Raw genomic sequence first — 13,067 nt, 5'->3', positions numbered from 1 at the left:
GATCGTTCGTGGCTGTAACAGGCGATCGATCGATCTGAAAGATTAATAAAGTAGATGAATCACCGTGGTGTTTCTTATACGCGATGACTAAGGGAAAGTTCTGACATTGTACTAATTGACAACTTCCTTTCTATCGAAAGTTAGCTTTGCTTCCGCGAAGCAAACCTGCGATCCTAACAATAGACGCCATTAATGGAACAATACTGTCACGCAACTTTATCGTTTGCAATTTTTCTGTTTTTCTCCTATTTTTTCTTTTATTCAACGTGTACGTAATTCTTCTTTTTATCTTGACTCAATGAAACGCTCTGACATTATTTGTAAACGCGAGAAATATCCTTGAGAAAAAAGAATGTCTTAAAGAAATATTTAAAAAAAAAAACACGAAGGATAGATTTAAAGATTTTAACTTTCAATCATTGTTAAAGGATCATTTGGAGTTTAAATATGACGCTGGATCTAATCGCCTGCAATAATTCCTTCCATTTGAAAAACTAAACGAATCAATTTAAAAGAAGTGCTGAGAAATTATCGAGACAGTAAGAAATGATCTTAACGACAGCCGAAATATCATTTTACCACTGAAACAGCTGTCTAAAAAATGAAATTATTTATGACGCTAGTGAATACCAAATGGAATTATAATCACGTACTAACAAACCTGCACTCAACGGTTAAATCGGCGTAAATTATCAATTAGTTTTTCTGACCACCTTTTCAATCATTGCTTCGCACATTTCCCTCTAATTACGTAGATATTCGCAGCAATCAGCAAGACTGCAGAGATCGTTTGATTAGACACGCGATTCGCAAATATCGAAATAATATTCCGATTACCTGGCATTATTGTATCAGCCGTTTCTTCACGGCTATTACAGCGATGGAGCACGTCACGTGAAACCGCTCGTATAAGTCTGGCCTCGCTCATTAAACCATAATACGTACGTAGGCTATTACAGAAGAGCATGACGACGTGTACGAGCCGCTCGCAGGATCTTCTCACGAATGATGGAAGATCTGGCACGGATCGTTACGAGATGCTACCGTTGATGATCCACTTTCTACCGTAATTTGACAATTTGATATTTAATTAATTTCCAATTAGATTAACCGATGGAGAGATTTCAATTTAGCTCAGGCTATCGTATAACATGTTATTTAATCGTAAAACGTAATTCGTTAATTACTGTATATAAAAGTTAGTGCTACTTCAGCTTGAAATTTGATGATCTAATATTTCATGAATTTCCAATTAGATTAACAGATAGAGAGACTTCAATTTATCTCAGGCTATCGTATAACATGTTTAATCATAAAACGTAATTCATTAGTTACTGCATATAAAAGTTAGTGCTGCTTCAGTTTCAGATTTGATGATTTAATATTTAATTAATTTTCAATTAGATTAACAGATAGAGAGACTTCAATTTGGCTTAGACTATCGCATAACATGTTATTTAATCATAAAACGTAATTTCTTAATTACTGCACATGAAGAGTAGAGCTACTTCAGCTTCAGATTTGATGATTTAATATTTAATTAATTTCCAATTAGATTAACAGATAGAGAGACTTCAATTTAACCCAGACTATCGTATAACATGTTATTCGATCGTAAAACATAATTTCTTAACTATCGCAGATTAAAGAGAAGAGTTACCTCACCTGAAGAACGAAAATACTTCCCTTGATTAATTACAGCGGAGGAACGTAGGCGATCGAAGTGCTCGTCTCAAGATTCTGCGGCAGTTTCGTAATCCTCTCAGCCAGAGAATTCATTTTCATTAGGATTAATTATTGCAATTAATAATTACGCAAGCTGTGTCCTCTGGCGTTTCAAAACCAGTCGACGATGAACGAGCACGTTGTCCTCGTCACGCTGACTTCTGAAAGAAGAACAGAACTAGAACGTGAGCCAAAAAAATGATATTCCTACAGGTGAGGATCGCTTAAGAATCCATTAAGAAATTAAAACGTTCGAAACTACGACTCAAGATGGCGCTTGTGGATCCACGTGCGCACTAAGAAGAATTCACAATAAACGAACTTGTGGTACTCGTATTTTCTTCAATCTAAATCGTATAATACAAATTTTTAGTCAGAACGATACACCAGTGCGCGCTGAGAGGAATTACATTTTTTTCAATTTAAATCGTACGATTTTTAGTCAGAACGATACACCAAAATGGAGAACCAAACGTTCTCCACGAATCAGAGACTGAATTTAACTGAATAATTCAACGAAACTTGGCGCACGCGACTGTTACGATGATCCAATCACGAGAGACTATAAAAAGAGGGATGAAGACAAAGTGAGTGCGATGTTTTACACGATGAATGCAATTGCTTGCTGTTCGAGCTGTCAACCAGCGTTATGACTCGGTTGGTGACGAAATCGGCGAACGCAAGATCAGAATAACCGCGGACGTAATTCAATGGACGATCCATATTCCTCGAGAGAGAGAAATATCGAGTCCAGAGTCTCGTTAAATCGCAGAAGATGCTCGCAGACTCCTCCAGCCTTAATTTCGAAACCCACGAGGCACCATCGTATCGTTTCCACTCGAGAGCTTGAAAAATAGAGCGATAGGTCGAGCCACGAGCTGATTTACGCGTTCGTTTCCTGCCATTGCGCTCGCCAGTCGAGACTTGGTCATTAATTAAACTGAGAATCGCTAATTGTTCTAGCCTTTCGCCGCGTTAACGACTGACTAACATCAGAAACTTAACAGTAGAGTTGTGGATGATTAAACAAATATTTATCTGCTGGTAAATTTGATATGGAATTAATGATAGCTTTCATGCGATTGTCTGAACGTGTCTGTATAAACAGAGGAATTTTTATGGGCCTGGTTAAATGACTATAAAATATTTAATGGCTAATTTTTACGTCGAGCTATAAAAGTTCAATAAATTCTAATTGATCGTATTCTCTGAGCGTCAAAGTATAAAGAAATTTTACGCGTTTCTAATATCGTCTGATGTCTATATAATCTCAGAGGTCTTCCACAAGTTCTAACGTCAGTGTGGACCCAATTTATGTCCATCAGGAGTGTCGTTAAATACTTTTATAGTTCTCTATCTCGAGTTCATTAGCAATATTTGCTCTATAAATTGCGCTGGTATTGGAAAGTATTATCGATACGATAAATCTACGAAACGCTGCGTACGATCAGCGACTGGTCGATATAATTTCTGCTAAAAGGAAAGAGCGACTCGAAGAAACGCGCGTTAACGTGGAATAAGAGAGCAGATGGAACCCATCGAGCGTAAACTGCATCCATCTTGCGCGTCTGTGTGAAGGTGCATCCTACGTGCATCCTCTTGAGAACGCTTCGATTATTACACGCCTACGCTTTGCTTACTCGTTTACTGAAGCAATGCACGTGCTTGCTTCGGCTGGCGTAACGCGTTACCAAAGATGTGTCTCAACACGTGTTTTCCGGCCGCCATACTTGATACGTGTTGCAGAAACAGGGCGATAGGGAAAAAGCCGCGCGTACCCTCGCGTTTCGAGCTGAAACGCTTTTACTAAGCGTCTATTTTACAATCTGTTTCTAACAATATTTTTTAAATCTACTTTATACGTGAAACGATCTGTTGAATGCTAAATTTCTGCTATTTCTACTGTTTTCTGTGTAAGGATTGGCTATTTCTTACGTTGATGAACTAAGGAGAGTTCAATTCTGCAGAGAAAGTGCCTCTCAGCTTGATTACAGAGAATCCTCCGCATAGTCTCCCAAAATGAACCACTACGAATTAGAAATTTCAAAAGAAGAACTGATCTATAAATGAAGCAACCTTGATGAACATAAACTCTCGAATAGCAATTTCTCTGAGACATCAGAGATACTAGAAATGCAACAGAACCAAGCTTCCAAGTACCAACAGCATCCATCCTCCACCATAATTCACGTAACTCACAACGCGACTTACAATTTTGATCCACGCGATACGAGAGCCACTCTCGCGAGTAAAAAGCGTCCAACGATCAACACTTCTCGCTATCTCCTCATCAACGAGCACTGGTCGAAAAAAATCGTCAACTACGATGACTACGGTGTTGCGGAGTCGTTGGTGGACCTTCTAAGGGAGGCACGAAAAGAACTGGGCTACGATCGTGGTGGCAGCCTCGAATAAGAGACGTCAAATGGGCTGGTACGTGCGAAAGATCGCAATCGTCCCCTCGAATCGTTGTTATCCGCTCGATCTGCACGTGTGCATCGTGCAAGTACGTGTATTGCGGCACTGCGCGCGATGCAGGTGCACGTGGCGCAATGGAAGCATAGATCTCGACGATACTCGCTTGGCTAGGTTGTTCGAGGTTCATTTTTGGAAAAATGAGAGAGAATTGCGTGGACCTGGTGGAAAGTAGAAGCAGAGATTGGTCGAGACGAGACTTTTTCCAGAGTGATAATAAATCAGCAGGGAGTAATTAAGGGTGTTTCAGGATAATCGCTCGGCGAGATTTCCAATGGCGGCACCCGTGGCGGATTTTTAAAAGTTCGCCAGGGATTACCGCGACGCGTCATTAAATTCGGATTAAACAATCGAGCGAATTGGCTCTCGTTCCGACGAGACACTTTCGTTTTCGCTCGCCTCGTTTACGCGTAGCCAATTATCGGGACGGCTGTGCCATCGCAAAATTGATTGAACAAAAATTTGTATATCCATAAAAGAAGAATAGAAGGTTCCTTCTTTTTTTTTTTTACAATTCTTCTTCTGTTCGTTAACAGGCGACAGACTGGTGGCTAAATGACATGTACCTGTCCGTGCCTCTGGCTCTACCGATTAACAGCAATCCTGGCGTTGCAGCGAGGTCTAAAACGTTCAGCAACCAGAAGGAAGCTGCTGTGTTCCTCGCCAGGTTCCTCACAGAGCTGCTTAACTATCAAGAAGTACTGGATAGGTGAGAATATATCACCTAAAACAGAATAATACAAGCACAGCTTATTAATACAATTACAATATTATTATATAGCTTAAAGCACATTAGTAATATAATTATTAACGCTTATTAAAGCACACATATATATACATATATGCATCCACGTCTATAAGTTACATTGGACAATTGTAGCGCAATTAAAACCAACATATTGCTTTGAAGTTACTTCGAACGAATTAGTCACGAATTTTACTAATTAACTCCCCAAAAAAGCAGCGCAAAAGACTAATAAATCCATCAGCTCACAGGCAAGGCTCACAGCTTACAAATCTAATCGAAACTCGTACTCGCGGAATAAAAAGAAACTCGAAACTCGTTTCCAAATCTTTCTTAAACCGTTCGTCCCGGATACTCTCGCAACCCCCGTCGACGGAAGCTGACTAAGCTAATCGTCGACACGAGGCTTACCACGTGCACTTGAAGAGAGTAAGAAAGCGAACGCGGGGCTGGAAAGTAAGCGCGTGGATCGTCCAACGAAGACAGTCGCTGTCATTCGAGACGGAGGACAAAAAGAAGCCGCACCGAAATCAATTTAGCGAGGGTGGAGCACGTCTGCGAGGAAATCCGGCTTGTAGGATCCATAGAAGGCGGCCATAAAGAGGCTCTCGTCGCTGGCGTAACGCAAAGGACGCTCTCTCGCATGGAAAGGCTCAGAGCCCTTGGTATCCTGTATCCCGGACGGGCAGGAAGCACCGTCTGGGACGCTCTTCCGCCTTTCTTTCCGGGAATTAACGCAAATTCGTACCAATCTGCCTCCTTTTCAGTCGACTCGAACTCGCTCGATGTGGCCTCGCGATTTCATCTCGATGGTCCTTCGATTATCCTCGCACGAGGATGAGTTTCACACGATTCTCGTCATCCTGAAACACACAGAGAAGTATGTTAGAAAGAAATTTGGTTTTCGTTGTTGCAGAAACGGGCTGGAAGTCGACCAGGTGAAATCGAAGGATGGAAAGGGGATGCAACCACTGTGTATGGCTCAGCATTACCAAATGTTCCGTGTGTATCGTCGACCTGGGGTAAACGGCGACGAGCAGGTTATTTTGGACAGAAAAACGTCGGGGAATCACATCATCGTTGCTCATCACAATCAGGTAACGCATCTACGACACGTTGAGTGAAATTTTTAAATCAGAAATGGTTCGTAATTTAGATAGGACAATTATTTACCCTTTTCAACCCCTCATTCTGTTTTTATATGAACATTCATCATAAGTTTGTTTGGCTGAGTTGAAGTGTTTTTTATTTTGTCTGATTTTATTGCTATTTTTATTTATTTTACAGAGACACACCACATCTGATCACGAGAATCGTTCAGTTCACACACGAGCAATTAGATTCGCGTCTACATTATATTTGTGTTAAGTTATGCAATGTTAAGTAAGTGCACGTACATTTCGTTTCTTATTTACAATAGAAATAATTTATGAGTGTCTGTCATCAGAATTTCGTGCGAAACTTTATCCCCGAAGTGAACAGGATACAAAATAGTATTTGTTCCTCCTAGTTTTATAGCGTGCCCGTCAGAGCTTCCGATCGAGATCGCATAACGGAAGCAGAATTGGTGCAACAGATATTGAAAATTATGGAGACCAAAGCTGACCCCAGAACTCCACCAGTTGGTATTCTCACCACGATGAAGAGACCATCTTGGGCGAAAGCGAGAGAAGAATTACTCAAAAGTAAGTGTGACTATTGTATTTTTCTAAAAAAATGCTATTTTTCTTGAAAAATAGAAATAGAAATGTATATAAATCGATTTGACACGTTTCGAGGGTTTTATCAGTGTGAGGATCTGACTACAACACTCACATTGGATAGCTACAGTAATCTTGTTGCGAATTTTCCAGTAACCCTCCCTTTCGACCTACCCTCCCGACCGCCATAATTAACCGGCTGCTCTGCTCTCTCCAATATTCGCAATATCCCCATTAGCCAGCCAGCCTGACCTTACCCAACGACAACCTACGACCTACGTCTACAAATCGAATGAAGGTATAACGAGCTAACTACGAGCCGTGGTCTGGCTCGTTTATCGCTGTAACAACACTGCGTCATCGCACAGTGCTTACTTGATTCGAAGTGAACTATAAGATTCCAAATTATTTATTATAATTCGCAATTAAATTCGCAACACTGAAATTCCAGTGTGCAATGTAAGATAAATTCATTTGAAGACACTAAAAATCGATTCGAGAACCAAGTGCTGTTATTGAATCAACAATAACAGTATTTTTGGTTTTGTAATTAATGTGAAATGAGACTCGCGACAAACCTTCCTACCGAAAAAGTACCAAAATTTCGAGATTGATGATAATAACTGACGATAAAAATTAGAATGAGACCATCCTGTAAGTATTAAAAGGATAGCACAAGAGTGGCCGTCGATTTTACAGACGAGCAGAACCGACACAACCTGGAGCTGCTGGAGAAATGTCTGTGCGTGGTCTGCATCGACGACGACGTGCTCCCAACGACGTTCAACAATCCTCTGAGGAAGGAGGATCGATGGATCGGCGACCGCGATTACGCGAACGTACTCCATCACGTTCTTCACGGCGGTGGCTCCAGGCATTTGGGCGCGAACCGTTGGTTCGATAAAACCTTCCACGCTATTCTGGGCAAGGTATATACCAGAGCTATATCCACGACGATTAAGCGATAGATTGAAGTTTCGCGTCGAGCCAGCAACTTTTGTTCGTACGTAACGTTATTTCCATTCGCGCGTGGCTATTTCCACGCGAACGGTATTTCCATCCTGGTGGCTCGATTTCCCGTACGGGTGGAAAAGCTTCGATGAATACATTATACACGAGTTCGACGTTACAGTCGTTAACTTTGCGAACGATACACGCGAGACGATTCTCATCATAATTTATGATTTCTTTATTGTACTTTCGATGTGCTCGCTCTTTGAGTTCACTCGATGCTTCAGAGTTCTGGTGATTAATATTTATGGGCGATATTTCGAGATTCTCGACGGGTATTGTTGATAGTATCGACCATTGGGACAGATGGACGTATTGATATTTCGAATATCGACGAAAATTTAAAAAACAATATTTTTTACTTTGCATATTCGTTACTGTTTAGCATATACTTCTTTTCTTCCACGATTCTTCCATTAATAAGGATAAAATAATGGCTGCGTCATCTGTCTTTTGGTTGGACATCATTAAATACTAGCTTGAGACTGAATGGATTGTAAATAATATTGATTGTACGAAGAAAATGCAATTTGTCAATATACAATCACAGTCTGAGGACATCTTACTGATAAGAATCTTAAAATACTGACAATAAGTCTTGCAGATGTCTTACAATTTTTTCGAGACATATTTTGCGTTATTTATGTGTATCTTCTATTTCTTTAACGAAGGATGGAATGTGGGGCATGAATTACGAACACTCAGCGGGAGAGGGTCCAGCGATTTTTATTGCCTTCGAGGAATTAACGGAAAAAGTGGACGCTATGTCGCCACCCGATGAAAACGCGGTACCATCGCATTTACCTGCACCAGAGAAACTCGAATGGCACTTGTCAGAGCAGAGCCTGAACGACATCAGAGAAGCTATGATATCCTTCGATGCGTACGTGTGAATTTTCTTTTTCTAATCCTGGAAATTAAGTATATTAAGTACAATAATATATAAGCGATGAAGAAATAAAAATAAAATTTGAAATGATATAAATTGTTGGCAAAAATTACCAGAAATTACTTAAAAAATATACTATTATAAATTGATCTTGTTTCATTTAGAAATTAATAATCCAATCATTTTGATTTCCTTCTCTAATTCTAGTCTTAACGATTCATAAAGCATAACCTTCTAAAACCTTTCTTCTTCTGTTACAGGTTGGTGGAGGATCTAGATCTCTGCATACTGTGGTTCCAAGAGTATTCGAAGGAGTTCATCAAGTCCCACAGAATTAGTCCTGACGTTTACATACAGTTAGCATTACAATTTACACATTTTAGGTAGGTACTTACTCTACAGTCCCACATTTAATTCGAAATAGGAATTATTGACATTATACACGATAGAAAATTTTTTTAAATGGATTTACAATGTGCTTGCCTGTTACAGACTGCACGGGAACTTGGTGGCAACGTACGAGAGCGCAGGGATCCGTAGATTCGCTTTGGGAAGGGTCGACTGCATCAGAGCTGCCAGTCCGGAAGCTCTCAACTGGGCGAAGGCCATGTGCCAGGGGGATCCTGAAAGCCAAACCACGAATCAGCAGAACAACACCACAGACGAAGGCACCAAAAGAGTTCAGTTCACCATTTACAGTGTAACTGAAACTTGGCTGTATTTCGTAGAGATTCTCGTTTCTTAGCGACGCGATTTCTTTTGCACGCGATATTCTTCTGCAGACGGCCACGAATTAGAAGAACGATTACAAACTAGAATAGAAGCAAAATATGAAGTGATTTTATCGATTCATCGAGTATGCATGTGACTTACTAATAATAAGAGTCCATCATCAATGGACCACGTGAAAAAGAAATATTTCAATGCGCATAGTTAAAGTCCCTTTTCCTTGATACATGTATACAATTAGAGAGGACTACAAACTAAGTAAAATATTAAGTGATTTTATCGATTCATCGAGCATGCACTTAACTCAGTAATAATAAAAGGCCATCGTCAATGGACCACGTGAAAAGAAAATAATATTTCACTGCACACAGTTAGAGTTTCTTTTACTTGAGAGACGTTGAAAATTGTCTTTTTTCATAAACGAAGCTCGAAATGAGAATCACATTTACAATAGAATTATCGTTCACAATCGAAACGAGAAAGAACAACGACAAGGAGGATTTAGTTCGAAGGTAACACCCTCGAAAGAAAAAAGACAATCAATTAGACCAGGCCATGTTCGCCTCTCCTTTTTCCGTGTCCGAGTGTTTGCCAGCGGTCTCGAGTGGTCTCGCGCGAGTTTCATGGGGAATCCTGCTCGTTTGCTTTCTTTCCAAAGTCCACCCTCGCGTCTCGAAAGTGGCACGACGGGCTCTGGCTGTTGTTGTTTCTCGTTTATCACGGTGTTGTTTCAGCCGTCCGTTCGCCGCAATTACTCCTGGTGTTCATCGAAAATGCACGATAATGAAATCGACCCCTCCAGCCGTGTAGTTTTTCCACCCTAATGAGCGTAGCACCCGCGCGTTTCCCTGGCTACGCTCGTTTCTCCAAACTGTAACAACAGAAATTGAGACGGTTAATGATTCGAGCTTGTCCAGACAATGCATGGAACAATATTTTCTTTTTTTTGTAACAACCCTCGCTAATTAAACTAAATTGAACTTCTCACGTTAGTCACAATATAGTTGATCTGTTATTAACACGTTCTTAAGTTTTATTTATTGCACTATTCTCAGGAACAATATTTTCTTTTTTTGTAACAACCCTCGATAATTAAACTGAATTGAACATCTCACGTTGGTTATTATACAGTTGATCTTTTATTAACACGTTCTTAAGTTTTATTTATTGCACTGTTCTCAGAAATAATCTGTATTTTATGTTACAATTATTGCACAACCGATCTTACTAGTTTCAATTCATAGTTATCGGATGTAAAAGACTGTTAATCGAAAAAATTGAGGGGTATAAATGAGAGACGAGGAGTGAACGCGTCTCCCGTATATACAATTGAAACGGTGCGTCTGCATTGGCTTTCCAGCAGGAAAGAATCAAGGAGCTGTTCGACTTGGCGGTGCAGAGGCAGACCAAGGAAATGAATGACAACATAAACGGTTATGGGATTGACAACCATCTAATGGGGCTTCGTTACGCCGCGAAGGAAGCTGGCGAGCCTGAGCCGGATATTTTCACGGATCCAGCTTACAAGATCGTCAATCATTTTGCCCTCTCGACGTCGCAGGTCAGTAATAATCATCAATAATCAATCGACGCTACTAACTCTAAACGTGTATCGAACATCTTCGAGCTATCGTTACGAACGATGACTATAAAAATTTGTAACGAGTGATCATCGTTGCTATTTAATAGGTCGATCGTGTTTAATCCCAGTCAGCAGGAAGAGAACGATTATTAGCGTAATTGCATGTCCTTAGAACCGTGTAAGGATCTTGTGATTATTGGTACAATTTGAAACTGTTCGATTGCATGATGGCTATCATATGTAATTACAGATTACACGTATACACGTATCTGTCTGATGTTTCTTACTGCTACAAGAGATCATTAATTTTACTCGTAATTCTCAAGAGTTGCTTGAAGTTGGATATCTGAGAGCAATAATAAAAAGATATTTAATTCACAGTCAATTTGTTGTGAATTGAAGTAGTTTAATAATTTAGTACAATAAATTGAAGGATTTTTGCGGATAAAATTCTTTTTACGAGTAAAATTAGAAGAGGGGACTTAAAGTGAAACGCGAAGTCCCCCATTTTGGAGTTCGTATTGGCAACAAAGGTGACTAGCCCCCTACTTCCGAGTGCGCGCAAAGAACGGACGCAATTCCCGAGACAAATTTCAAGTGGCGGAAGCGGCATTACGGTTCTAACAGTCGTGGCGGTCGTAAAGAGAAGTGTCGACCCACATTCTTCAAGCACATATTACATCCACCCCGCTTCTTGATACTTTAAAGGGTGCAGCGACGGGAAATGGAAAATGTTTTATGCCAACATTCGTCGCACAGTTAGACACTCGCAGTAAAATGTTCGAATAAGTAGTAGAGAAGATAAAAATGAAGAATAAACCTTTCTATGGCTGGCGAGAATCGTCTGAAAGACATATTGTGGATTTATTTCGTTTCATTTGGAAATTAATTGATCATTATCTTCATTTCTTTAGCGATTCTAGGGTTAACGATTCATTAAAGGTAACTGATACTTGTTCATCATTTCTGGTTATACGGAGGGATGCTTGGAGCGTAATGTAAATTCGAAAAAGAGAAATTAGAAAGAATTATATGGAATAGAATAAAGAAACTCGAAAACAAGTGGACGCACAACTAAATCTCTACGCATCACAATCTTTCTTCACCTTTCCTGATCACAATTTTGAAGTCTCCACGAATTGATAAAATCCTCTTGAAGGACAAAACTTCACAAAATATTCTAACATATTTCTTCAATTATTTAAGCTTTACAAAACAAATAAAAAATTATCAAATTGAAGTGAAAATTCTTTCAAGAAGATAACATCTGTTCTCCTCCCTAAGAAGCTGCATTTTCTAATAACTTAATGCAACTAATGTAAAAGGTCTCGCAGTGCCTTTCACCCCATTTCAAATGCAGACTAACGAGGGTAACTGTATTTTCAGGTAACCTCGAAGAAACATCTGTTCCTCCCTAAAAGGCTGCATTTTCTAATAACTTGATGCAACTAATGTAAAAGGTCTCGCAGTGCCTTACACCCCATTTCAAATGCAGACTAACGAGGGTAACTGTATTTTCAGGTGACCTCGAAGAACGACGCGATCATCGGGTACGGACCAGTGGTGCCGGATGGTTATGGTTGCGCTTACAATCTTCGAAGCAACGGCTTCATATTCGCGGTGTCTTCTTTTCATAGTGACGGTAAAACGAACGCGACACGGTTCGCTCAGACGCTCGAGCAGAGCTTGCGAGACATGGCTGCCATGCTTAACAAGGTAAACCAAAGATAAGCACGCTGCCGCTAACGGAAAGGTGAATATTCACGGAACTAACAAATCTGAAAGTACTTAGTTAGAAATAAAAAAGAAAAATGTTCCAGATCGAATATCGTACCGACACAAAGCATATTCGAGCTTGTCTGTGAAAGTATATATATATATCGTAGTTATATGGAACACAGAGTAGGCATTTAAACTGAAACTGTTTACATTAGATCTATATAGCTATCGTTCGTTGACTCGCGTGATTATTATATTAGATATCGCTAATTTCGTATCCTCTCTATGAAAAGAAAGAAGGTGGGAGCAGATGAACGCGAGCATCTGCTCGCGAACGCTAGTTTCTGGGTCCATTTTTGGATGAAGTCCATTGCTGACGAAAATGGATCTCAGGCACGTTTCACGCGTCATCGTGGACGCGAGTTTATTTTCACTAAAACGTAAGAGAAAGCTTTTCCTAATACAGTCAATTTTTTAACGAACGCGAATCCA

General features: G+C 40.0%; 1 protein-coding gene across 1 annotated transcript in view; it reads left to right on the top strand.

Moving 5' to 3' along the window:
- Chat (Choline acetyltransferase) overlaps positions 1–12,644 on the top strand; it is a 69,713-nt gene extending 57,069 nt beyond the window's left edge. The window contains exons 5-13 of the mRNA XM_076907793.1: positions 4,737–4,909; positions 5,862–6,042; positions 6,456–6,630; positions 7,345–7,574; positions 8,328–8,539; positions 8,806–8,928; positions 9,038–9,224; positions 10,635–10,835; positions 12,378–12,644. Of these exons, the coding sequence (XP_076763908.1) occupies positions 4,761–4,909; positions 5,862–6,042; positions 6,456–6,630; positions 7,345–7,574; positions 8,328–8,539; positions 8,806–8,928; positions 9,038–9,224; positions 10,635–10,835; positions 12,378–12,587 (1,668 nt within the window). The 5' untranslated portion in view covers positions 4,737–4,760 and the 3' untranslated portion in view covers positions 12,588–12,644. The remainder of the gene's footprint in view (positions 1–4,736; positions 4,910–5,861; positions 6,043–6,455; positions 6,631–7,344; positions 7,575–8,327; positions 8,540–8,805; positions 8,929–9,037; positions 9,225–10,634; positions 10,836–12,377) is intronic.
- The last annotated feature ends 423 nt before the right edge of the window (positions 12,645–13,067 follow it).

The sequence above is a fragment of the Xylocopa sonorina genome, chromosome 17 (assembly GCF_050948175.1).
Source record: "Xylocopa sonorina isolate GNS202 chromosome 17, iyXylSono1_principal, whole genome shotgun sequence".
Lineage (NCBI taxonomy): Eukaryota > Metazoa > Arthropoda > Insecta > Hymenoptera > Apidae > Xylocopa > Xylocopa sonorina.
This window is presented reverse-complemented; position numbering and strand designations above follow the sequence as displayed.